The sequence below is a fragment of the Asterias rubens genome, chromosome 12, assembly GCF_902459465.1.
Source record: "Asterias rubens chromosome 12, eAstRub1.3, whole genome shotgun sequence".
NCBI classification, from domain to species: domain Eukaryota; kingdom Metazoa; phylum Echinodermata; class Asteroidea; order Forcipulatida; family Asteriidae; genus Asterias; species Asterias rubens.
Genome location: NC_047073.1, coordinates 8,125,658 through 8,152,370, shown reverse-complemented (window position 1 = coordinate 8,152,370; position 26,713 = coordinate 8,125,658). Strand labels below are relative to the sequence as shown.

At 38.2% G+C, this 26,713-nt stretch overlaps 3 protein-coding genes across 5 annotated transcripts; 2 read left to right on the top strand and 1 right to left on the bottom strand.

Moving 5' to 3' along the window:
* The first annotated feature begins 663 nt into the window (after positions 1 to 663).
* Positions 664 to 4,516, top strand: LOC117297860 (zygote arrest protein 1-like). The gene is made up of 3 exons (XM_033781025.1): positions 664 to 771; positions 2,047 to 2,228; positions 3,004 to 4,516. Exons 1-3 carry the CDS (start codon positions 714 to 716, stop codon positions 3,214 to 3,216), a joined length of 453 nt encoding a protein of 150 aa, XP_033636916.1. The 5' UTR covers positions 664 to 713; the 3' UTR covers positions 3,217 to 4,516.
* Positions 4,517 to 7,955: 3,439 nt separating this feature from the next.
* On the top strand, positions 7,956 to 13,892 carry LOC117297883 (ZAR1-like protein). 2 transcript variants are annotated; one of them, XR_004519921.1, is made up of 4 exons: positions 7,968 to 8,060; positions 9,053 to 9,069; positions 11,823 to 12,002; positions 12,926 to 13,892. XR_004519921.1 is itself a non-coding variant. In XM_033781057.1 (3 exons), the coding sequence occupies exons 1-3, from the start codon at positions 8,004 to 8,006 to the stop codon at positions 13,136 to 13,138; spliced, it is 450 nt and encodes a 149-aa protein (XP_033636948.1). In that variant the 5' UTR covers positions 7,956 to 8,003; the 3' UTR covers positions 13,139 to 13,892. The 2 variants fall into 2 exon arrangements, 1 of the variants encoding a protein (XP_033636948.1); XM_033781057.1 differs by lacking the exon at positions 9,053 to 9,069 and having other exon boundaries at positions 7,956 to 8,060.
* A 2,404-nt stretch (positions 13,893 to 16,296) lies between these two features.
* LOC117297648 (lysosomal aspartic protease-like) lies at positions 16,297 to 26,695 on the bottom strand. Of its 2 annotated transcripts, none has more exons than XM_033780788.1 (9): positions 26,510 to 26,695; positions 24,874 to 25,024; positions 21,872 to 21,995; positions 21,165 to 21,283; positions 20,212 to 20,411; positions 19,062 to 19,184; positions 17,784 to 17,928; positions 17,188 to 17,289; positions 16,297 to 16,611 (listed from the first exon to the last, which is right to left on the bottom strand). In XM_033780788.1, exons 1-9 carry the CDS (start codon positions 26,605 to 26,607, stop codon positions 16,450 to 16,452), a joined length of 1,224 nt encoding a protein of 407 aa, XP_033636679.1. In that variant the 5' UTR covers positions 26,608 to 26,695; the 3' UTR covers positions 16,297 to 16,449. The 2 variants fall into 2 exon arrangements, with proteins under 2 accessions (XP_033636679.1, XP_033636680.1); XM_033780789.1 differs by having other exon boundaries at positions 16,490 to 16,607.
* Positions 26,696 to 26,713: the final 18 nt, after the last annotated feature.

The window sequence follows — 26,713 nt, the reverse complement described above, 5'->3', positions numbered from 1 at the left end:
TCACAGTTAGTAGAGATTAATGTCATGACTATGAACGGTTTCAAAACCCCAGGGCCACATTATGTGGCCTTTCACAAAATGTAGATAGAATAACAACATTTAAACACACTATTCAAAATGGCTGCATGTTTTTGTTTGTTATTCTACAAAAAGACAAATCTGCGACGGTTCTCAAAATAGACCTCCTGACTAGGTCTCAAATTCCAAAATGGCTGAATGGTTTCTTTCTTCATACCTATGACATTTTTTTTTTAAGTCAAATTTTGCGATGTAGGCCTAAAATCTGTCTAATGACACAGGCCTACTTTAACGATACTCAGTGTATCAAATTCCATAATGCCTATCATCAAAAGAAATGCACACAAAACGAACGTTCTATATATTGTGAGATTTTGACACTTGAACGAGCTTGCAAACAGTCAATTACATATATTTTGGGATGTCCGAGATTGCGAAATGTTAATTTCATCAGAATTCCCATTCTCCGCTATGTCATGGGGAATCCCCTACAAGCACGCAATGTCATTAGCTTTTAGTCAAGGCGCACACGGCACTGCATAACATCCACCATGTACAAACACAAACGCTGAGCGGCGACGTGCTTCTTGAATAAAGGCTAACTTCCACGCGCCCGTTCAGGGGGAATTCCGTTCGGGCACGCAATGCGGACTCCTATAAATTGGCTTGTTGATCGACAAACCCGTCAGTGTTAGATGTTTTCTAAGCGTTGTGTTCTCAACTTGTCTGGAACGCTCTTCACGTGTTTACCAGGTAGGACACGTACTACTTATTTTGGGATGCACTTCTTACACCTGGATATTGGTTAGAGGAAATTGCTGATTTCGTTGTTTTAACCTGCAGCAGTAGCTCTATCATTACAGCATACATTTTCTGACAACTATTTCGATACCTAGTCAATGCGTCATTAATGGGGTTGGGTTTTCTTTTTCAGTGAAGTATCCCTTTATCTTATTTGTTTATTGTTCGATTGCTTTATTATTCTGCTTATAGCCTTGTGAATTTGGGCCCTGTTCGTAAATGCACCTTAATTTACTGAACCTATCACTCTAGTCAGATTTTCCGAGTCAACATGACCTGCTTCTGAGGGTCCAGACCTAGCTGAAATCTGAAACAAAAACCTTTTAATGTCTCATATCTTGGTGTCACTTTGGATGTTGTCCCCTAGTACTGTGATTTCTCTTTCATTCAGCGAGTTAATTGTCTGATAGTGCCCTCTTTTGTCGTCGCAACATTTTCTTCATACCATGTTAAATATTTATTGTTTTTGTTTTATCTAATTTTAGTTCTCATGACGTCTCTTTTGACTTTGCTCTTAATTTTTTAATTTTTCTTGTGTATAAATTTTCTCTCTGCTTTTTAAAATGTTTATAATAATAATGTAAATCTGGATTTTAATTCAGTCTCAGGACTGCGACAAGCAGATGTTTTTACAATAAACCAGTAATAATAATAATAATAATAATGTTATAGTATGGTGGAATCACACACACATGGGGACAAAATTCCATAATGACACTGTTTCATGTTTACCAAAAAAAAAAATGAATATGAACATGAACATGAGTATGGACGCTTCTATGAGCTATGTTCTGACATGACACTGTTTACACTCAAAACGTTCCCGGGTCAAAATTTGAGGTCAAAGCAAACGTAGTTTAAACCAAAACAAGGATACGAAACAGTTAGTGATATATTGTGAAAGTCTCTTGCTAATGTCCAGCATCATTAAAACTAGTGGTTCCAGTGGGGTCTGACCAGTTTCCGTGTCAGAATAATCCGGAATAAGTGCCAATTTACCCCGAAATGGGTCAAGCTGACGCAGAGTTAAAATCTAATTAATGTTCTTAAACCATCCCCGGGTCAGCCTGACCCGGGGATGGTGCTCCCTGGTAGAATACAGGTCAATTATGACCCCGTGAGTTGACCCTTGAGTTGAGTTGTTGATACTGTGAACATAGAATGGAAAACCTATGGTGTACAATGTATTTTTTTTACAACTATCCTTGTTTGTATTAACTTAATCAGAAACGACATATTGCACACGGAACGGAACTCCTTCCTTGGCCAAGAAAAACCGTCGACACGAATTACCCAGGACCGTAATAATGCCGAATGACGACCAGCGCCGATATGGGTTCTACACGTGCCCACGCTGCCACCGTGGATGGGAGAGCTCCTACGCTTGGTGTTTCAAAGGAACCAATAACGTACGTTTATACCACAAGCATCTTTAGAAACAAACTGGCACATTTGAACTAAAACCGAATGATTTCATTCGGAATAATTATAATTTAAAGCGTGGTATACAAAACATATCTAACGAAGTTTAAAAAATCAAAACTTTGCCATGTCATTTCCCGGGCGGGCTCCACTGAAAGGAGAGCATCCTGGTAAAAAAACAACAACAAGATTTTTAACATTGATATTCATTTAGTGAACTTCTGGTGGTGAATAATTATGAGAAGTGTACCCTTGGTTTGGGGGCACAGCACCATTTACAACCCTTCTGTTTACCACATTATGATAATATCTGTGCTGGGACGTGGCTGTATAAGTACAGATCTATGCACACATGGAAACCGTTTAACCCTTAGTAGTGTGAGAAACGCACTCCATACTGTTTTATTTTCCGAGTTATGTGGACAAAATCCACGGGCGTCATTACTCGGGTGGGATTCGAACCCCCAACGACAGTACACGACCTTTGCCATTTAATAGTAGATGTCTAACAAAGTAGCTAGACAGTTTGAATCCTAATTTGTATAATCTAATACTGCAACAGTTATTTTAATTAAATAGAGTTTCATTTGCATTGGACGTAAAGGCTTTGCTGATGTGTGTAAAGAACTGCATGCCTGTGACGTAGTCGGAATTCATACAACAGGAAAATGCGTTTTTAATTTTTTTTTTTTTCATGGTGATTGTGTGTCAACATTCAAACTAGAATAATAACCTTATGTATGTTTGTCTTCATTGTTTCAGCCGTCGTCCGGTCAACAGTGTCAGACTTGCAAAATCATGGTCAAACCACACAAGGTAGAGAGACTGAAGTGTTCCATATGCGGAATGAGCGGCAGCCTGTGTGATTGTGACCGGGGCGAGCGTCATGTTGATATTAACAAGCCCCATCGCAGTGACCTGTGCGAACGGTGCAAGAGAGGACAGCGCTGCAACTTCACGGCTCGTGGATATTAAAATCCTATAAGGAACATTACAGAATTGGTGGTTAATAACAAATCAGTTGCTGGGAGTGATAAGTACTTAGTGACAAACCTGTAGAAGTGCTGCTCAGACCTAAACCTCTAACAAGTTGTTTTAATTTTTGTATTCCTATTATTGGCACCAATTAATTAAAACAACTTAATTACAAAAAATAGCCTAGAATCAACGCGTTAAACAGCTGGAATGGGCAATTGTAGAAGTCACGAGGTGTAAAAATTGAGAAATTAAAATGTCACCGAACTTGGCAAGGTTTATCACTTCTCTAAATTCTCAAGGACGACTCGCTGAACGAATCCTACCCGTCTTGTCTTCTTTGTAAATATTTGTTTAAAAAATAGAAAAAAAATGAGGTGTTTATTATATTATTGGCCCAACTTCATTGATCTGCTTATCGCGAGTGAACATTATTTGTTGACAGAAAAGAAAAGGGGAAAAATTAAGGGCATACAAGAGGCTGTGATAGCATTTTTCACTGGTGAATATGTAAGCACTTACGGTTGTGTTTTCTGTTTGTGCGCACTTCAAAGTTACGTTAACTGTAAGCAGGACTGAGGAACTTAGCGTACTTCCGCGATAAGCAGAGTCATGATATGATAGTTTATGCTTCATTGTGTGGTGGCAAACGGCTACAAGATCTACATCAGTTGCCTTCGAATTTGCAAGAGAATAATTTTAAAAGACATGGTAAAAATTAACTGTTGTGTGTATTGGCTTCATGTGGTCATTAATATATTTTTTGTAAAAAGGTGCATGCAATTAATGGCTTTAGTTTGATTATAATTACAACAAGAAGTTCCACCAATAGTGTGACACAGGGAGCTTAACTTTTCAAAGGTGGTGGTCAACATGTTCTACTTTTCATGTGTCTGCATTCGTATAAGGATAGAGACAGCATCAAATAATGGTAACAACAACACAACTGCTTAACCCCTCCGGAAACGAATTTTCAGAATGTAAAGGTTGGGTTTATATATATAAAAAAATCAAACCACAAAATAGAAAATGCAATAACGTGAAAAATGTACTGAAATTGTTACTAAGTTTCCGGCTTTCCATCTTTGCAAGGATGGCGTAGTTATTTCTTCTATATTGCCATATTGTAATCACTGTAGATATTTTGCAAGCAATTGCATGATTGTATGTTCATTCTTCATGCTGTTTATACAAAATGTTAAAAGCAATGCCACCACGATGACGCAATTAATTGTACACTCAAATGACAATTCGATTCAGCAAATTGTAGGCCTATGGACAATTAAAATTATTTTGTGGTCGAACAAAGACAAATTGACTAAAGTTGAACTCGAACCAACGACCTCCTGAACGTGACGGAGCGCTACCAACTGAGCTATCCACCCCTATGTTGGTGGTCTTCCTATTTTTGTCAATTTCTTTGGTCGGGGTGCCAAATTAAATTAATGTTGACCCCGAACCGGTCACTAATCCGGAAAAGGTTGGCCATTGCAGACCATTCTCGGGTTAATTCTGACACGACTCCTAACTTTGAGTCAACGAGTCATTATGTGAAACTAGTTAAATCAGTGAAATAACATTATTTATATTACTAAACTCACACAGCTAGTTTAGCACACAGCAAGTTAGTATTACAGGGAATGTACTCGTTTGGCAACCACTCTTTAAAGAGACACGTTGACCCTTAAAACGGGCGAGTTGGTCTTTAAGAAGCGTTTGGACCCGTTTGTTATGAAATGCATATGATAAGGTAGACAATTTAAAAGTAGAATGTAATGATCCATACAAACATGCCTCAAAATTGCACGGTTTTCCATTTACGTCGCCAGCTAACACGGTCTGCCGTTTTATGGAGTCAAACTTTTGACTCCACATAATGGCCGACCGTGTTCCTTTAACATCAATTACAACTGACTTGGTTAGATGTAAAACAGCTTTCCATCAAGTATAACGCATTTTGATAATCATTATACTTTGAAGTAATGTGGTAATGAAAAATATATCAGTTTGTCCCACCGAAATTTGAATATGATAAGCATCACTAACCGTTACGTTTCTCAGATGTGTGTATTCCAATCACGGATAATTCTTCCTGCTTGGACAAAATCACTCATGATTTTTGGCGATATAGAAAAAAATGCGACCGACTTTTGAAATGAATTTTTCACAAAAACAAATCAGACTGTTCCGAAACCAATACTTTCCCTATAATAATTATTTCAGATACGGCAATATTGCAATAATGATCATTCGAATGCAACGTATAATAACCATTGTTAGGAGTTAGATTCGTCATACGCACTGTGAATTTTGATTATTTTGTAGTAATTATTTAACAAGAGAGGTCACCCCGCCTCTGGAACTCTCTGCCTCAACATCTCAAGGACACACATGACATCTCACGATTCCAACAGTCTCAAAACCCATCTCTTCAGATTAGCCTTTGCCGATATTGAGTGAAATTTTCTTTTTGTTCTTTGACTAGCGCCTTTGAATGTTTTACAGATTAAGAGCGCTTTAAAAATGCTGTTTTATTATTGTTATTATTATTATAGTAATTCTTATTATTTATTTATTGAGTTATTGACACGAAAGCAATGACGTATGTTATTCAATGAATGTGTTTTCTCGTCTTTGTCGCACTCTGTATATTTGGTTTTTGTATTCATAATAATTTGATGTTTTGAATAAAAATAATCTATAGCTATTTTGCTAGGTACCATATATACCAACCGTGTCCCGTGACTCAGTGAAAATTATGTCTAAATTAGATCATAATATAGCACAACTACAAATCGTTGTCATTTCATTGTTTGATACGCATCACTTACTTTGTATTTTATTACAGCGGCAAGTTATGCTCCAAAATGTGGACACGTGATTCCTTTATTGATAGATGCGAGTCCTATATTGATAAATATAGGACGAATGCAAACTTCGTAGAGACGAATAACAGCATCGTTACCAAATACACATGGACGCCATTTCACCAAGCAGGGCCCAATTTCATGGCTCTGCTATTGCGCTTACGATCATCATTCTCAGCTTGCACGACACTCACTCGAATTTCTGATACAAGCACGTTACAAGCAGTGCACACTACTGGTAATTACTCAAAATAATTATTAGCATAAAACCTCACTTGGTAACGAGTAATGGGGGTGAGGTCGATAGTATAAAACATTGTGAGAAACGCCTCCCTCTGAAGTAACTTAGTTTTCGAGAAAAAAAAGTAATTTTCCACGAATTTGATTTCGAGACCTCAGATTTCGAATTAATTTTGAGGTCTTGAAATCAAGCATCGAAAACGCACACAACTTCCTGTAACAAGGATGTTTTTTCTTTCATTGTTATCTCGCAACTTCGACGACCGATTGAGCTCAAATTTTCACAGGTTTGTTATTTTATGCATATGTTGAGATACATGTTGCGATAAGTGAGAAGACTGGTCTTAGACAACTACCAATAGCGTCCAGTGTCCTTAACACAACCATGGCATGATAGAGATATTGGGTACTTTTGTACGAGTTCTAAAACACAATGTCCACAGATTAGCATCAAACCGACACGGTTTGAAGATACTGGTGGTAGAAAGCTTCCCTTAAAACAAGTATTTACTTGCTGAGGTGCTGTAATTTTTTTTGAGAAATAAGCGAAACAATTTCACAAATGTAATGTTCGACTTAGGAGATGAGTAACTCGGCATCGGGGTACCCGTGTGGCAGGGGACTATGCGTGTGCTCCCCCCCCCCCCACCCGGGAAGATTCTGTGTGTGTCCCCCCCCCCCCCACACCCGGGAAGATTCTGTGTGTGCCCCCCCTCCCCCACACACCCACACACATTATGGCGAACTGTGTATAAAAGTGACGAAGTTTAAATTTCCAATTAAATGGTTACTTTTGAGCATGTAAACGCGTTTACCAGTACTGATACTTACGTGACTGTCATGAAAACATCGCTCTGTGACCTAATTTTTCTCAAAATCTCAAAAAGTAATGAAGCTGAAACTTCTACATGTACCAATTACATAGATATTCATTCACAGTGAGTAGGGATTCATTTCATAGGCAAACAAGTGTATCAACAGCCCAGGGCCAAAGTGCAGATTTGTCCTTTCACATAGAAAGAATAGCACATAGAACAACAGCACTTAAACACACACATTAAAAATAGCTGCACGGTTTTGTTTGTATTCTAGATATTTTTCAAAGACAAATCTGCAATTAGATAGACCTTCTAACACTCTGACTTCGTATCAAATTCAAAAGTGGCTGCATGGTTACCTTTTTCTACCTATATTTTTTTTTAACAATATTTTGCGATGCAATATCTTTCTTAAGACATGCTAGGCCTTCTACGACTGCGTACCAAATTCCATAATGCCTACAACAAAGGAAATGCACTCAAAACGAACGTTCTATTTTTAGAGTTGACAATGAACAAGCTTTTTATTATGACTGTTATTGGCAAACAGTCAGCTATATTTTTTTGGGATCTCCGAGATTGCGAAATTTCTCATCAGAATTCCCATTTACGTCATGGGGAATCCCCTAGCACGCAATAACATGGTGCTGTCATTAGCCTTCAGTCAATGCGCAAACGGCACCCCATTACACCCACAACGAACAAACACAAACGCTAAGAGGCTACGTGCCTCTTGAATAAAGGCTATTTGCTGCATGCCACGCCCGTCTACCCTAGTGTTCAGGGGGAATTCCCTTCGAGCACGCAATCATAATTACAGGCATCCTATGCTTGCTGATCAACAACCCAGTCAGTGTGGGAGATGTCTGCTAAGCGTTGTGTTCTCAACTTGTCTGGAAAGCTCTTCGCTATTTACCAGGTATGACCCGTAATAATTTGGGATGCACTTATTATACTGGGATCATTGGCTAACAAGCAAACTTGTTGATTTTATTTTCATTTTAAACTGCATTTACAAAATAATTTTCGACAGTCTGATACTATTTGATCTGGCATATCTGATGCGTCAATAAATGGTTGTGTTGCGTTCTTAAATGGTTAAATTCATCTTTTTTGATTGAAGTCCCTATTTATCTTGCTATTGTATTGATTGATTGATTGGCTTGTTTACCAAAGCAGCCTTGAATTTCCTTACAATTCTCGCGCGCATTCGAAGACGTCAGAAATTGATAAATTTTTGACTAGTCGGTAACTCACAAAATTATGAGTTGGTTTGACTGAATTTTATGATTGTATTTTTTACTGTATCTCGAGGGTTGAATTTATTGTATTTTAAAGTGTGTGAATTTCGTTTTTAAAACAGTGGCCACTAAAAAAAAGAATTGTTTTGTAAATAAATTGTATTATATTTAAATATAATCTTGATTGGCTTAAAGACAGTGGACACTATTGGTAATTGCCAAAGACCAGTTTTCTCACTTGCTGTATCTCAATATGCATAAAATAATAAATCTGTGAAAATTTGAGCTCAATCGGTCGTCGAAGTTGCGAGATAATAATGAAAGAAAAACACCCTTGGTGCACCATGGTCACTCGAAGTTGTGTGCTTTCAGATGCTTGATTTCGAGACCTCAATTTCTAAATCTAAGGTCTCGAAATCAAATTCGTGGAAAATTACTTCTTTCTCGAAAAGTACTCCACTTCCGAGGGAGCCGTTTCTCACAAAGTTTTATACTACCAACCTCTCCCCATTACTCGTTACTATAAGTAAGGTTTTATGATAACAATTATTTTGAGTAGTTACCAATAGTGTCCACTGCCTTTCAGTGCAAATTTATTTCTAGTGTTTTTTTTTCTTCCTCTGTTTCATTGTATTCATTCAAATTGGTTATTTTCTTGTTTCTGTTGTAGGAAATCGCTGTCTAAAGGTATGCATGTTTCATCTTCAATGCTGTTTTATTAAAATTTGCAATTCTGCAACTGGTGCCCCTGGCCACTCATTTTTCGCTTAAGCAAAGGAATTTGCAAAGCAATATTTTTTGCTTAAAATCTTTATAAAATTGGGCCCTATTCGTAAATACACCTTTAATATAAAGCAATCGCACAACATCGGTAACAAGTTTTGTTCAGAGGCCCACACTTTGTGTATCACAACTTATATATACTAGACAGCGAAGCTGCCATGGCGAGCTGCCGATCGCCAGATAGACCCAATGACTGATGGTCAAAGGGGTGGATACATTGTTTTAGCTCATTCAACTGGAACCAGTGATAACCTCTTTGAGTTTCATCTTTTCATATTATCTACATGTACGCAGCAATATTTGATTTAAGTTTTAAATCTGTACATTATTGCAATAAGGAGTGTAGTCTTGGCCCAAGACTATGGTGCTTGATTCTGGATAGTGTACTACGCGCGGTTGAATCGCCAAAGCGCGCCCGCCACGGTATGATTTAGTTAATTGGACGGCTTGAAATCTAGACTACACTCTGAAGCTATAGCTTGCAGAGTGTAGTCTAGATTTCAAGCCGTCCAATTAACTAAATCGTACCGTGGCGGGCGCGCTTTGGCGATTCAATCGCGCGTAGTACACTATCCAGAATCAAGCACCATAGTCTTGGGCCAAGACATAAGGAGTGATGACCATTTAAGGTTTTCATTGTTTTTAGCTTATTCAACTTGAACCAGTGTTAAACTCTTTGAGTTTCATCTTTTCATGTGAGTTTACATGTACGAAGCAATGTTTGATTTAAGTTTCAAGTCAGTACGTCATAGCAAAAAGGAGTTATGACTATTTAAGATTTTCATTGTTTCAGCTCATTCAACTAGAACCAGTGATGCACTCTTTTGAGTTTTATCTTAACATATGCATCTTTATGTAAGAAGCAATATTTGATTTAAGTTTCAAGTCAGAACATCTTGGCAATAAGGAATTATGACCATTTAGGGTTTTCATTGTTTCAGCTCTTTCAACTGGAACCAGTGATACACTCTTTGAGTTTTATCTTTTCATATGCATCTATATGTAGGAAGCAATATTTGATTTAAGTTTCAAGACAGTACATCATTCCAATAAGGAGTTATCTCCATTTAAGGTTTTTATTGTTTCAGCTCATTCAACTGAACCCAGTGACAGAGAGATTGATTTTTGTTTAAACAAATTATTTCAAAATTTTAAGGTTTAAGTTTGAGTTTGGTTCTTTAAAATCCAGATGTCAATGTTTGAGCCTGAAAAAAAAAATTTAACAATGTTTTATTCCAAAACTTCAACATTATCGGAAAACACAGCTAAACATTACTGGCAAGTATATATAACAATCTCACTTAGGCTTGTACATACCAAAAACAACTCAACTCAAAGACTGAAACTTAAACCAAAAACTTTAACATTTCCACTGAGCGCGGACGGACGGACGGACGGACGGACGGACAGACAAAATCGGTTACATAGGCTCGCATTCTGCTAAAGCAGCTCGCCAAAAATAACAAACGGGAAAACCCACCATTGTTTCCGCAAGTTTCGCCGTGTCATGACATGACTTGTGTTTAAAATAAATCCGTTATTTTCGATATCGAGAATTGATAAATGTTTTAATGTTTTCTCAAAAAGTAAAGCATTTCATGGAATAATATTTCAAGGGAAGTCTTTCACCATTACCTTCTGTAAACCCTGTGAGTTATTTGTAAATCTGTGAACTTTTAATTTTTGTTCTGTTCGGAAAGTGTCCAATGGCTTTAAATGGAAACATGTTTTAATATTAACCACCTTATGGAGACCGGTGATATAATGAATAAGGAAAAACAAAGGTCACAGTGGGGGAATTCCACAGACTCGTGCTCCACTTGTGTGTACAAATTCTATGTGAGGTTATGCATGAACACGAGGATAGACCGATTGCGTGACCAGAGATTGGTATATGGGTGCGTTCGTTTAGCTTCCCCGGGTCGACCCCGGTGTGTGGCGGTGTTTTTTTCCAGGACGAACGTGTGCAGATAATTACCCACGTTCGTCCTGGGAAAAAAACCCACCACACACCGGGGTCGACCTAGGGAAGCTAAACGAACGCACCCAGTATATATAGCTCTATGGTATTAAACGTCAACAAACACGGCGTACTATATCGACGTGCGTTTAAAAGACATGAATATTGTTGCATTTGTTTGTTTAATCGAGGCTTTTCTTTCTCGAAATCAGTGAAGAATATCCTGGAGTCTGTACCAGTGACCTTACCGGTGGCTGAAAATGCCAGTAATGGGTAAACACAGTTCAACCAACTAGACAATTATACGAGATGTTCACGCGTGATGTCATGTGTTCATGTGCACGGAAGTTTTACATTGCATGCCCTCATTTTAATGATTTTGATGCCAATATTTTCAATACAAATCTACTGAAGAAGCTGCAAATTCCCTTACTTTCACACTGTTTTTGTTTATCCTTGTAATACACCAATGTGTGTTATTCACAGGCATAATATTCAGATGGGATTGCAACCCACGACCTTGGAATTCTAGATGCCTTTTCACATAGACTACCGAGATTTCCAAGTAGCCCGGTAACTGTAGAGGCAGTTCGAATCCTATATTGGTGTAACTGTAAGGGCCCTCCTTATAGTATTCTTAATCCCCGATGCAAATTGAACGTCCATTAAAATACCCTTAATTGTTTTGATTAACCAGAGGCGACCGATTGCACACGGCACTCCTTCCTTTGCCAAGAAGAAGAATCCTCGTCGACACAAACCCAGGACTGTAACTATGCCAGGTAGTGACCAGCGCCGATATGGGTTCTTCACGTGCCCAACCTGCAAACGCGGATGGGAGAGCTCATGGGCTTGGTGTTACAAGGGAACTGATATTGTAGGTTGATACCACAAACTCTCAAACTTTGATTTTCGGTCGAATTAAAGGAACATTAATTATGAATTGGTTTTTGTTTTGCTAACAAAATAATTGCTGGCGGTGAAAGCACTTAATGTAAGCCCCCATATACATACACGAATAAACCTGTAGAAGTTTGAGATCGATCGGCCATCTGGGTCACGAGAAAATAGTGAAAAACCGTTGCATGACATCGATACAAGAAATAATGGTTAAATCGCACACTGAGCGATAAACTCCAAACGAAAAGTTGTGTTTTTTTATTTCTCAACAAATATGACACTTCAAGAGATTTTTTGTACTATCATAATTTTTTGACCGTGTAAGTTCTATGTAAATCTGTGATCTTAGACGAGTTTTGTTCTTATCAATCTGTAATGTTCCTTTAAACTGGTGGAACGTAATTAAAAAAATGTTACCCTTGTTTTTTTTTCGGTACATGGCAACCGTTTCTAACTAAACAGGACACAATTTGAATCCCCTGCTATTTGATCAGGGTCCCATTTCATATATGCTTAGATATTATCTGATTGGCAAAAAATAGGCAGAGGGAACCAGTCACAAACTGTGCACATAACATGATATTTTATTAACCGCTAAAAAGGCTTTTTTTACAGTAAGCAAAATTGTTCGGTGCTCAGTAGATTTGTGTGCCTAAGCCAGCTCTACATTTTGAATAGGCGGGGTCTGGGAGGGCACATCGCTTTGATGAATTTGTTTTGTTACCCTTGTTGGCCCCTGCCATAAAAGACTTGTAAAAAAAACAACTTAAAAAAACGGAGGCGTTAAAACGGCAACTAGATTTTAAAAAGTATACGTACAGTCGGAAAACGTGTTTTATCAAATTGGTTATCAAATTGCCTCCTCTCCTCTCATTTACCCTTCTGTCTTCATTATTTCAGCCTTCCTCCGGTCAAGAGTGTAAGACTTGCCTTGTCATGGTCAAACCGCACACGGTAGAGAAGCTGAAGTGTTCATTGTGTGACCAACCCACCAACCTGTGTGACTGCGAACAGGACGATTTGGACGAGCACCACAGTGACCTGAACAAGCCTCACCGCAGTGACCTGTGCGAAAAGTGCAAGAGAGGACAGCGTTGCGGCTACCGTAGATAATTAATTCCCCAATTAAACGATTGAAAATTAAGTTTGATGTGGATTCTAACGACCAATTACCGGAATGAAGATTCACAGTGAGATTGTATCATCTGGGTACGAGGCTGACGTAACCTCATAGCAAGGGTCCAATTTCATAAAGCTGATTAAGCACAAAGAAATAGTTATGCACACTAAAATTATGCTTACAGAATAAGGAAACCAGCTAAAATTACCATTACGATTGTGACTGGTATCCCTGCTCATTTATGCTAAGCAGAAAACTATTAAGCATTGTTTACTGCTTTAAGGAACATTACAGATTTGGTATGAAAAAAACTCGTCTATATAAGATCACAGATTTACCTAAAACTTACGAGGTCTAATGGTGTGATAGTAGAAAGCATCCCTTGAAATATTTTTGTCTTAAATGTCATTATTTGACGAGAACAAAATTAAGCTAATTTCACGATTGGTGTTTACAAATCCTAAACCGGCTCGCAATTTGTTTTATGCACTACGAAATTGCCATCGTCGTAGTGCTTTTTAATGGAGAATTTTTGTTTTTTAAATCGATTAAAAAAAGGGAATCCTTTAAACAAACAAAAACATCGGGAAAATTTGTGAGCATGGCAATTTAAATTTGCAGAAAAAAACCTTGGATAAAAGGAGGACTCGTTGTACGAATCCTATAAGGGGGTTATAGTTCCCTAATATGATTTCATTGTAAATAATTGTTCAGCACGTACATAAAAGCTTGATATGGGATATGTTATTATATGTTCATGCCTCTTTATTTATATCACTGGTGAACAGTAAGCAACCAAAAAATATTAATTTTTTGCATGTTTGCACTTCACTTTACACAGCTTGGAAAGAAATGTGGGCCCTAACACATTAGGTGCTAATTGGGGAACGTTAGCTTCGAATTCCGTGGAAAGCAGCACAATAAAAACGGTTCCTGCTTTATTTTGTGTGGTAGTCAGAGGCTAAAAAGGCATACACTGGAGCTTCGAAAAGTTTGGTTTGGAATAGTTATTGTTTCAAAAGATTTGGTAGAAGTAAACTCTTGTCTATAATGTGGGCAATGAGTTATTTTTGTATACAAAAATTTTAAGAATTTAAGTTTGATTTTAAATTGTATAAGTAACCTTTCAATTAAGTTCCACCGAAAACTGCTTTCCCTTTCCAACCACTAATTGGTGGCGCACTTTATTTGTTATTACCTGTTTTGAATTGGACACGAAGTAAGAATATGAAAGAACAATCACAAAACGAGAGAACCCCACTTTCTGTATTAGCAACCGCATTTAAGAGTTTGAAATTAAGAACTTGCAATCCTTTGTGAATAAACATGATAAGCAAAATAAAATGCAACATTAACTGTAATAAAAATAATTTGAAAATAAAATAGTACACATTTAACCACCGTGAAGGAAAATCTACCCTGGAGTTTATTGTAAAGTTGGACTGAGCAAAACAATCAATCCTAAAATCGGGAATTGCCACCTAGTGAAAATCGAGTTTCTGACATTGCTGAACCTTAACTTTGCTATTAAAATATTTTGCTTGATGGCCTCATTGTGTTTGATTTTACTTTAATGTTACATCCAATTTGCCACCCCGATGACGTCTTTCATTCTACACTCAAATGACAACTCGATTATGCTGTTTCTATGCAAATTGTTTGGACATTTAATTATTAAAATTATATAAATTTACCACACTGCTCAACCTTTTCAGACGTTCGATTTGTCACTACGCAACATGAGTTTACAACTTTGTAGTAATTATAGATGTTAAATTTGCATCGGGATGAAGAATATTAATTTTGGTTTTTTTACCCAGCAGCATATACCGATGTGTGTTTATAGCACTGTATACTCGGTACTTTCCCCGAGTCTTGTGAAAACAACATCACAGGCATATTACTCGGGTTGGATTCGAACCCACGACCCTTGCGATTCTAGAGCAGTGTCTTACCAACTAGACTACCTGCCAGGTTCGAATCCCGTCCGGGTAATATGCATGCGATATTTTTTTCACATGACTCGGGAAAGTACTGAGTATCTAGTGCTAACACACATCGGTGTAAGGGTAAACAAAAAAATATATATATATATTTTGTTGTGATTGTTTAACAGGGGGTCAATGCAGTTATGTTAAGTTTTATTTATTGACTTTTTCTGTTAATCTGTTTTCTCGTCTTTCTGATCCCAGTCAAACTTTGTACACTATTTTGTTTGATGTATTAATAATGATTGGATGATTAAATAAAAATAATATATGGCTGTGTTGCTAGATACCATACCCAACGTGTCCCGTGACTTAGTGAAAAACAAGTTTAATAGATCACAGATTGTCATTTGATTGGTTGATAAGCGACACGTTAATTTTGTCATTATTATTGCCGCGGCAAGTGACGCTCCAAAATGTGTACACGTGAACCCTATAATGATACGAGTCCATTGCTAATGCGAGTCCTGCAGGACGATTCGTAGCGATGAATCGTTTTCAAATACACACAGTCGCCATTTCAGCAAGCAGATATTATGTGATTACCATTGGGCGCGTTCGTTTAGCTTGCCAAGGTCGACCCCGGTCTGCCCCCGGTGCGTTCGAATAACTTTGACGTAATTCCAGGGGCTCACCCGGGTCAGCCCCCAGTGCCCTCCTTGTGGAGTGGGTCACTTGGGGGCTGACCCCAGGTGCATGTCGTCACTACGGGAGCAGTGAGTGATCATTCGTTTAGCTCTTGTCAGGGGCTCACCCGAGTGACAACGCGGGGTAGACCCAGTGAAGCTAAATCGAACGCACCCATAAATCGGCGGTTCGGGGAGGATCTCCCGCTTAAAGATGCTATGGCAGATTTTTGGCCCCAACCATTAAAAAATAGATTTTTTTTAGTGATTGGTATTTCAAAGAGTATCACCCGCCCTAACGAAAGTTTAACTTTTACTTTTAATGGTCAGGAACCATGACAACAATTTAAAACGTTTCTTATAAAACACATAAGAATTGGTAACATGATATATTGTCGGGATCCCGACAAAAACTAATTTTGAGCACTTTATTTCACTGCTACTAATAATTTGCGGACTTTTTCGAGCAATGGCTCAAATGAAAGCTTGGAACTTTATCGACCCCCATCAAAATACCTATCGAATTTTAAATCAAAATTTTGGGGTCAAATCGGCCAAAAATCTGACATAGCATCTTTAATTATTGCTTGCTGAAATGGCGTCCAGTGCACGTTTCACAACTCAGCCCATCTTGCACATTCATCGTTCCATAATCTTTGATCACAACCTACATTATTCTAGGAGATACATCTACACTGCTTGGGCGAAGCCTACACGGTCGTTACCGACGTCAAATTCGGCGTAATATCGTCCCAGGAAGACATCACCAAGAATCCAGAGAGGGCCAAAGGGAGGTGGAACATCAGCGGGAGTGAAGGCGCTCATACAGGTCTTAGCTCCGGATGAGTCTGGCTGCAAATATTTGTACAAAAAAAATTTGATGGCTTAAAACCTATAATTTTCATTCATTCAATTAATTATTTCAAAAACTAATAAAAGACATTTTGTTATAATTATATGTTTTACTTACAAAAGAAAAACTACCGGAACCGTCACTCCACACATTTAACTTTATTTGAGATAATGTCTTTTATTGGTTTTGGAAATAATTAATTGACTTCATTGAACTTTATTGGTTTTGGAAATAATTAATTGACTTCATTGAACTTCAGCGCTACATGTTTTTTTAACGCCCTCTTGTGTTCATGCAAATTGACCAAACACCTAGTTCTGGTGCTGATGCTATCCATGTAGATTTACACAACATTATTGCATAAAGACGATGGAAAGTAGATACTGATAAACTCAATTTTACCTTGTAAGCTCGACCAATCATAACACACAGATAATGGAAAGCTAACGTAACAGCACGATCAGAGATCATTGTATCCAATGAGATATTTGAGCCCATGCCTGTCTTTGTTTTTGCTGATGAAAACAGGGGACCAGATGGTGCATTGGGACAGAGAGAACTGATTTAATACCTACCTCCATAATAACATAGTCCTTCCACGTGAGCGGCATCTTGACATGTGAGATGGCAAACACTATGTCCGGAAGTTTGGATATCGTGTTGCAATCAAGCATGAACTGAAGTGAAGAGGGAAATAGAAGGGTAGATTGTCTTAGAAACAGATATTCCAAGCTTAACTATTTCCATTAAGCTGTTATTTACCAAGAAAGGTAGCACTACCCAAGTCGGTATGTCCCGTAATACATGTCAACACGACAAAGACATTGGTCAAACTGCCGTAGAATCCCACTTTGAAAAATCATAATGTCAGCCTGATCTAGGAAAGGGTAAAACATTTTGATCCAGCGGTTTTGATGGTGCTTAGCATTTCAGATCTTAACTCCAAGTTCAAAATAACTCAACTCTGATGCACTTCTTAAAAACATGTTTAACACGTTCACAAACTTGCCAAATTTGTAGGAATTGGGACTTACTCTATTAGTGTAGTATATATTTTTCGTGAAAGAGAATGTATGTTTAATTTAGTAAAAGTGTGCTCCCCCCCCCCCCCGGGAAAAAAAACTTCTAAAAAGCTACCAATGTGCAATATGGGCAACCCAGTTTAACGCACCTGACCAGTTTGTGGGTTCATCTTTGCGCCGATGTAGTCATTGAGTTTGGTGCAGTCATCCGAAGGACACGTGATCAGTGACGTACCAGTGTCAGCTATGGCTTGGCATCCAGCTCCACACATGGACTTTCCATTTACCGAAACCCTTTTATTTGAACAATGCACCAGACCATGCTGTTTTAATTAGGAAAATAATGCTTGCCAGAAAAACGAAAGGCATCATTGATATTGAAGAAAAAAGCAACAATGTTGTTTCAGTCCTTCAACTTTAATATAAAATATAAAAAACAGTTAGCGCCTTATGCTAAATAAGCCTCAAAGCGATTAGCACGAAAAGGAAAACAATTTGGTTAAACGCAACACATATAGGCCTTTAGTACAGAGATAATAAAACCATAAACCATTTAGAAGAAAAAAAAATACTAAATCTAAACCAAAACAAAAGGAGCAGCAAAGCTTAAAGAAAACAGCATGACAAAACAGTTATGACATAATAAGATACTGATACTAAAATTAACTAAAAGTAATTTAAAAGAAAACTGCTAGAGGGGAGAGGTTCCCAGCACATCACCCTACGCCAAGATCCTCAGCATCACGCATACATAAAAAGACGATTTGGAAATACTAAGTGCATAACACGAAGAGCTAAAAATCAATACAACACTTTAAATGTAAAAGGCTATACATGTAGATGTTTACAAAACCGGTATACACTTCCAACTGCCTTGAGAAAAACGGACAACGTTGTTCAGTATCATTACTTCGAAGTGAAATGTTTCTCAAAAATGCTTTATCCACAATCGGAAGTTGCTGTTTAGGCTTCTAAGTTAACCAAAAGTTTGTATTGCCATAATTTTAAGAGTGATAACAAAACATACATCTTAGTTCCCTTTAAAGGGTTTTGATACTTGTCGTAGATCAAGTTTTTTGTCATGACATGAATCCCTACTCACTGTGAATGAAGATATGTAATGTTATTTTAGCTGTAGAAGTATCAGCATCATTAGTCGTCAAGTTTTTGAGAGAAAAAAAAAATAACATCACATAGCTTATTCAGGAGAGTCGCGTATTAGTTGTACGTGCTACATAAATAATTGTACATAGTGTTCTCATTTCTAAAAAACTACAGTACCTCAGCAAGTAACATTTTAAGGGAAGCTTTATCTTCAAACCGTGTAAGTTTATTAATGTAAATCTGTAAACGTTTTTTTTTTGTCATACAAAAAGTACCCAAACCCTTAATTGTTTCCCTGGATGTGAACAACACAAGTGGCTTACCCATCCACAGCAAACTGCCAGTATCCTTTCTTTGTGACCGGTACGTATGTGAAGCGCCCTCTGTAGTATGTGGGATCTGAACCACCTATGATGAGCTCTCCTCCTTTGCTGTCTTTTGTATTCCTGTAAAACCACAAAAGGTGGGTCGTCCAAATAAGTCACTACTTTGGCTTGTTCTGAAAAGATTACTTTCTGAATGTCTTTCATCTGTGTTTGTTGTAAATTCAATTGAACAGCTCATTTAGTTTGTACAATGTTTTAAGAATGTTTTGAGGCAGTAATGTTCCAGCGGAAAAGTCATCTTCGAAAAGCTATGGCTGATAAAACAGTCATAACCATGACCTGAGACTACACACGGTGGTTGTAAATGTTCAAATTTTTGTAGCTATTTACTATTCGTTGTCGGACACATATTTAGATTTAACTATTTTCATTCTTCCACAAGTTTTCTTTGCGTGCGTGGCTGGGAAGCTGGGAATGCTCAGGTATTTCCAAGTAAACTGAAACACTGCGAAGGCCTATGAAGCCCGCTTTAAAATCAGCCACGAGGCCTTGTCTAAAATTAGCCACAGGCGCTTATACCAAACTCTTGATGGTGATTCCACTCAGTCCAAGGAAGGTCAGTTTCAGTTGTTTCTGTACCTGTCTTTCCCTATGTGGACCCCGGTGTGATTCCCAGACCAAACTTAGGTTCATCTGTCTCTATTTGACTACGTATGTTTTTTCCCCATATTGGTTTTCCTCCCACCTCTAAAACTGAAAATGTCTCCAATGTCTTCTTTGCAAAAAGTTGATGAGGAGATTCCATTATGATGCTTTGCCTATTCTACTTAATTGTTGTTCTTTTAAAGATCAGCTGGAGAGGAGAGTCTCTTCACATGAACTGTATTTCTTTTAGGCAATCCTTCGGGCTCTAGCTGTTTCTTTTTCTTTACTGCATTTAAATTGCTCTTAGCTGTATTTTTCAATGTTTTTAACCTAGTGTATTTAAATTGCTCTTTGCTGTATTTTTCAATGTTTTTAACCTAATTAATGTGCATTATTGTACTTTTTATTCCCGAGAGTTGAAATAAATATAATATAAAGACAAATAAAGATAAATATTTAATTCAGATTCAGATGAGTCCTTTTGATGAAAGTTTGCCCTCACCTGTCCAGATAAAATGAGAAAACAGGTTTGTCCAGGAGTCCCTGCTGCACCATGGAGTTAAAGACAGGTGTAGCGCCATCTACGGCTATAGTGGGATAACCCATTCCGAGGATACCATCGAAGTCTACATCCAAGAAGACATCGCCTGGTTCCGACGTCGCCTCACCAAAGGTCTGGTTGACGACCTGTACAGTTTGTACCTAAAGTGAACCACAATTATTGTCTTGTTTTATCAACAGATAACACTACGACGAAAAAGGTAGTATATATAGACCCCCCCCCCCCGCATTGGCAGCCAGCTTTGATGAAACATGCACGCGTGAAAGGCTATCATTGGCTATATGAAAGTCATGCATTGTCCGTATTCTGGGGCGTTCACTGGTATCGGTAGATGGCTATGAAATAACATGTTTGAGTAGAACTAAAATAAACTCGAACAGAACGCAACGGAATCAGGAACAGAAATGAGCCTAAGGTGTTCACTGAATATATTTAGCAACCAACGCCCACTACGTTGGTACCCGGGCATACTGGACAATCCAAAGCAATACAAAGTAAATACCGGAAATGCAGTTATTAAAATAAATAAAGGGGAAGGCGGGCAGGACAATACTAGAAATACCTAAGGATAATACCATGAAGGAATAATGATAATACAATACAAAAAAATACTTATCGACGGAGATAACATGCAGCTTGACCCAGAACGGGTCAGACACCGCCTGGGACACAGGATGTGGAATTATTAATAATATAATTGTAAACTTTATACATCATACATCACCGGTTTGCGGTAAAACAATGTGAATACATCTTTTTGAGTAATGTTGGTTCTGAAAAGCCATCGGTTCTTTTCAGAACCAACACTACTCAAAAAGAGATGGTGTTACTGCAAACCTCTCTACATGTATTTATACTTCCACCGTACAAAGTTTGAAACCCTATCAACTTACATCCACAATGTCAGTACTGAGGAAGCCTGTCATACTGCCCGTCCCGTAGTGAATCTCCAGTGCCGTGCCGTTGGGATAGTAAGTCGATGACTTCGAGTGGTCGTACTGCTTGTGTGATTCTAGAAAATGTAAAGTTATCAACAAATAAGGCTAAAACAAAGAAAGGGGAAACAAAATGTCTTCACATCAGGGTGTTTCTTAAAGGACACCTTTGGCAATTGTCAAAGACCAGTAATCTCACTTTGTGTATCCCAACAAATGCATACATCAACGAATCCGTGAAAATTTTGGCTCAATGGTTAATCGAATTTGTAAGAGAAAGTAAATACAACTTTGATGCATTACCTCGTGTCCTTTTAGATGCGTAATAAAATGCCTCAGCTGAAGTCTTTAATTATTTGAGTGAGAAATTACCTCTTTCTCAAAAACTCTTAACTTCAGAGGGAGCCTTTTTCTCACAACAATATGTTATACTTTCAACAGCTCTCCATTGCTCGGTACCAAGTAAGTTTTTAACAATAATTTTAAGTAACTACCAAGAGTGTCCAGTGCCTTTAAAGAAAGTTGTGTACAAAGTCTTTGGGAAACTGTTCAGTGCAGGAACACAAAGGATAAACAAAAGAATGTTAACCACATTGATCTGAGGGAGGAGGAGGGTGGGCGGGGTGGCGTGACAGAAGATGTTGTTTAATAAGGGATATACTAACGGCAGGCCTTGTCAGAAGATGGACATTTGGATGACGGGATCCAAAGGTTGGATGAGCCGGTATCGAAGATAACCAAGAAGGTTTGTGATGGTGTGCCAATCTTGATAGTTCCGTAATACTCAGCCTGTGGGAGAATAACCAAAGCTCATTAAAAATTGAAGTAGCATTTTCCAATAATTGTCTCTGACTATTATTATACTTTTTAACTTTTTTTATTCGATCCCGTCTGTCGTGGATAACAAATCAATGGTATTCATGGTACCGGGGTTCGATGCGATTTTAAACCTTAGTAACAGTGAATAGCTTATTTCTGTTACTCTTAACACCATGGGTCCGATTTCAAAGAGCTGCTTGAAACTAGAAAACAAAGCTTAGAATAATTTTGCTAAGCGAAACTAGGCATGATACCATTACCAGTTACATGTTGCAAATGAAAAATAATTGTATGTTAGATGTAGCCTTTAAAGTACTGGACACTATTGGTTCACAGATTTGTTATGTTATGCTTATGTTGGGATACACCAAGTGGTAATACTGGTCTTTGGCAATTGTCAAAGTGTCCAGTACTTTTAAACGTGTCGTATCACGGTGATTCATAAAATAACCTTGTGAAAACATCATTTTGATCTGATGTGATATGATAACGTCACGACTTTTGCCAAGCGGTTGTTGTGTAAACAATCATTATAGGTCATCTACAAAAAAGGCATTGAACTGCGCTCGGACCAAACAAATTTTGTACTGGCCCCCGTTTGACAAGTATAACCAAACAGTAGGACTATAGCGCATATAATACAGAGAGTTTTAAAGTTTTTTATGAATTAATAGTTATCAAGATTGAGAGATTCGTGTTTTAAAAGGTCGGTTCAAATGACCAGACGGCTGTTCACAGTATTGAATTATTCAACAAGTTGTGTGACCGATTTTAAAGGAATATTACAGAATTGGTTTTTGTTAACAAAACAGTTGCTGGCAGTGTACGCACTTTATGTAATCCACCATATACAAAACTGACAAACCTGTAGAAGTTTGAGATCGATCGGCCATCTGGGTCACGAGAGAATAGTGAAAAAAAAAACGATTAACAATTTTGCATTGCATTGATGCCAAAATAAAAATGAATAAAACCGCTCATTGAGCGATAAACTCCAAACGCGAAGTTAGATTATTTATTTCTCATCAAAAATGACACTTCAGACAGATATATTTCAAGGGATGTTTTTCAACTATCATCATAATTAGACCGCGTAAGTTGTATGTAAATCTGTGATCATCGCGATTTTTGTTTCTTGCCAATTCTGTAACGTTCCTTTAATACTGAAGACGGTCTAGCAATATCGCTGTGTGTAACTATAATTTGTGCAGACACTAAGTCTAGTGGCAAAAATGACTCCACGAATAAGCACGCAGTCCCTTTTAGAAAAATGAATACTGAGCAAAATGCAGCCGGTGTCAGATGCAATTGTGTCCGCCGTGCTATACTGTCCGCTCCGGACACTTTTGCATATGCAATCGTGTCCGACACTATGCAGAAACCGTCCGGTGGACATGTACATGACTGTACATAATGTTCGCGGATAGTATTGCATAAAGGACATAATTGCATGCGACACCGAATTGTCACGCCAGCAAAGTGGGTTAGGGCCTATACAAGACAGGAGAAGCTACATTATTGCTGTTTCGAAATGGGCATCCATCAATTACGTGTCTTAAAGACAGTGGACACTATTGGTAAATGTCAAAGACCAGTCTTCTCACTTGGTGTATCCAAACATATGCATAACATAACAAACCTGTGAAAATTTGAGCTCAATCGGTCATAGAAGTTGCGAGATCGGTCATAGAAGTTGCGAGATAATAATGAAAGAAAAACACCCTTGTCACACGAAGTTGTGTGCTTTCTGATGCTTGACTTCGAGACCTCAAGTTCTAAACTTGAGGTCTCGAAATCAAATTCGTAGAAAATTACTTCTCTCTCGAAAACTACGTCACTGCAGAGGGAGCTGTTTCTCACAATGTTTTATACTACCAACCTCTCCCCATCACTCGTAACCAAGAAAGGTTTTATGATGATACTTATTTTGAGTAATTACCAATAGTGTCCACTGCCTTTAAGAAAGTTGGTCCCTCAATGTCAACTCTTTTAATACACAGCTCCGATTGTAGGAAACCCAAGCTCATCTTTAAATGTTTAGTTCAATGATCAATGGGCTCACTCTCTTTTTTTGTTCTGGCTTTGAGCAAAGAGAATGCACATTATGTTCTATGTGTATTTCTGTCTATTTTGTATAGGAAGAAATAGTGTCATATAGAGCTCTTTGTGAGTGATGTTTTTGTTTTGTACTTATTTATTTTAATTCAGAGAATTAATATGGGAATCAATGTGCGGTGAAGAGGTTTTCAACTAGTGGTTTAAACCCGCCGATGCCTGGTTCTTGATAATTTTACCGAGACAAAGTTGAGTAATTGTCAAGAACCAGGCCTCGGCGGGTTTAAACCACTAGTTGAAAACTGATTCAACACGCTTTGATTCCCATTCATAAATACCTTTTCGGTCAAAAACATCAACACTTTTTGTCAACAATAAAAATAAATGCAAACATTTTAATTTTTCAATGATTTCTTTCAACACAACTCCCCTCCAGCTATGAAACTGTAAAGCCCTCGGGTTAACAACTCCTTACAATGGAATGCTGTGCGCGTCGCGCGTATCGCATGATGTGGCACAACTGTTCCAGCCGTTGCTCTCGACTAATAGGAATGAAGAAACTGTCTTATAAACACAGGTGTAAGCTCGCGTGTCACGCCCATGTTTCAACACTTATTACTGGTCATTATAAAAAGGTTTAAACACCCCCACGTGACGCGCTCTCCACCAATAGGAATAGCGAAACTGTCTTAGGTATTTATGAACTAGAATTTTAAGGGGTATATATACCATCAATTGTTCAACTAGCAGTATAACCAGTTGACCATTTGCCAACTTCAGGGTAAATACTTACATCAAAGTAGTTGTGGAGAGGCTCTTGTACAGGACCGGTGTTCATGAAATCCCTATCGTACTTTGACCAAGGTTTCGGGCGGTAGTTCTGCGGAAGTTTCCCCGCTTGCCCCAGTCGTTTGCGGAGACTCTTAAAATGAGTCAATTGAACCCTATACACCAATTAAAGAATCAAGAGGAAACGAAGAAACTACCTTGAAATATGAAACCATAAATTGGAAAATGAATCCGAGTGTTTCCATTTTAATGTTATTTTAACTGGCAATAATATATTATTGATTTAAACCGAATACAGGGTTTTGGTGTTATTTTCACAGTTTAAAAACTTAGGATGTCATCAATAAATTGCAGTTGGTTATTATATTACACTTAGCGTATTAGTGTTGATAAATATTGTTATCAAATACGCTTGAGTTTTGACACTCTCTTATGGTTCGCGTGCAAACAAGTTAAATCACCCTAGATCCAGCAGACCAAAAGGGGGCCCTTTTTTGGTTAAACGGGCGGGTGAACGATTAGCTTGGATACGACGCTGCAAGGCGTCCAATAATTATCCACATAGTTTTCTTTCTTTCCAGCAAACACCTACGTCACATTGACGGGGGGAAAGGTGACTGACCTGTTTCAATTATTTAATCAGACCCACAATGGGAACTTCTTCGAGAGTCAAACACCAGGTGTTTGCTGGAAAGAAAGAAAACCCTCACTCACTAGCGCTTGTGCTCTCCTATATTCTCCATTTAATTTTCTGTACCTATCTGTGGTAGTTTTCTAGCAGATATCTTGCGCTACGAGACACGATCTCAGATCAAACTTTCGCTACACACTGGGGGTAAGTTGGTTGTTTTATACACCAAAAGTTCTTTTCAGAACTACCCCCTCCCACCAACGGTTCTTTTTCAACAGTTCCGACCCCATGCCGTGCGCCCTTCTTGTTTTTTGCGTACGTCAGCATTACGTCATTCTCTCATCAGTCTTCAATCTTATTACCCCCTATTTAAATCAGGCCAGATTTCCGTAAATTCCGAGCCTATCTCCCCATGCTTTAGTCACTTCATTATCTCCAACTCATTAACATCTCATTACTCCCTATGCAGATCAGGCTAGATTTCCGTATGTTCCGAGCCTAGACCCCAATACTTTAGACACTTCATTATCTCCAAGTCATTAACATCTCATCAACATCTCATTTAAAAACAATCATTTTACCGTATAAATTTCCCCCCTTACTCCAACGCTTACGCCCCTTCATCGGCTTTAACTCCTCCCCTTATGCAAATCAGATCACTTTTCCGCATATTTTTTCCCTATCTCGTAATGCTTAAGCGCCTCATTAAAATTAATTTATGCTAATCCGAAAATTTCCGTATATCCGCCTGCTTAACTACTCACTTAGTGGGAAAACATTGTGAGAAACGGCACCATCTGAACTAGTAAAACATAGTTTTGGAGATTTCTAACTCAAATATTAAAAGACTTCAGGCCTGGACCCGTTAAATAGACATCTGAAAGCATCACAGATTTATCATTTTATGTTGGGACACAATAAGTGAAAAAATGGTCTTTGACTATAACTAACTGTGTCCAGTGTCTTTAAAGATCTCAGGGAGTGACAACCTTCCTCAAATCAAACCAACCTTACTAACGAACATTCGGTGACGACCACGCAACACAGCACCACCAGGGCGAGATAGCGGATCAACCCAATGTTGTTTGACGGTGAAAACTGCCCCATCGTCGGTAGAAGACTTTCGTAAAACACGCTATATTATTTCCACAATGACACACCGCAAATACATGCACTACAAGTTGAATACAACTGCAGTGTGTGAGCTGAGTTC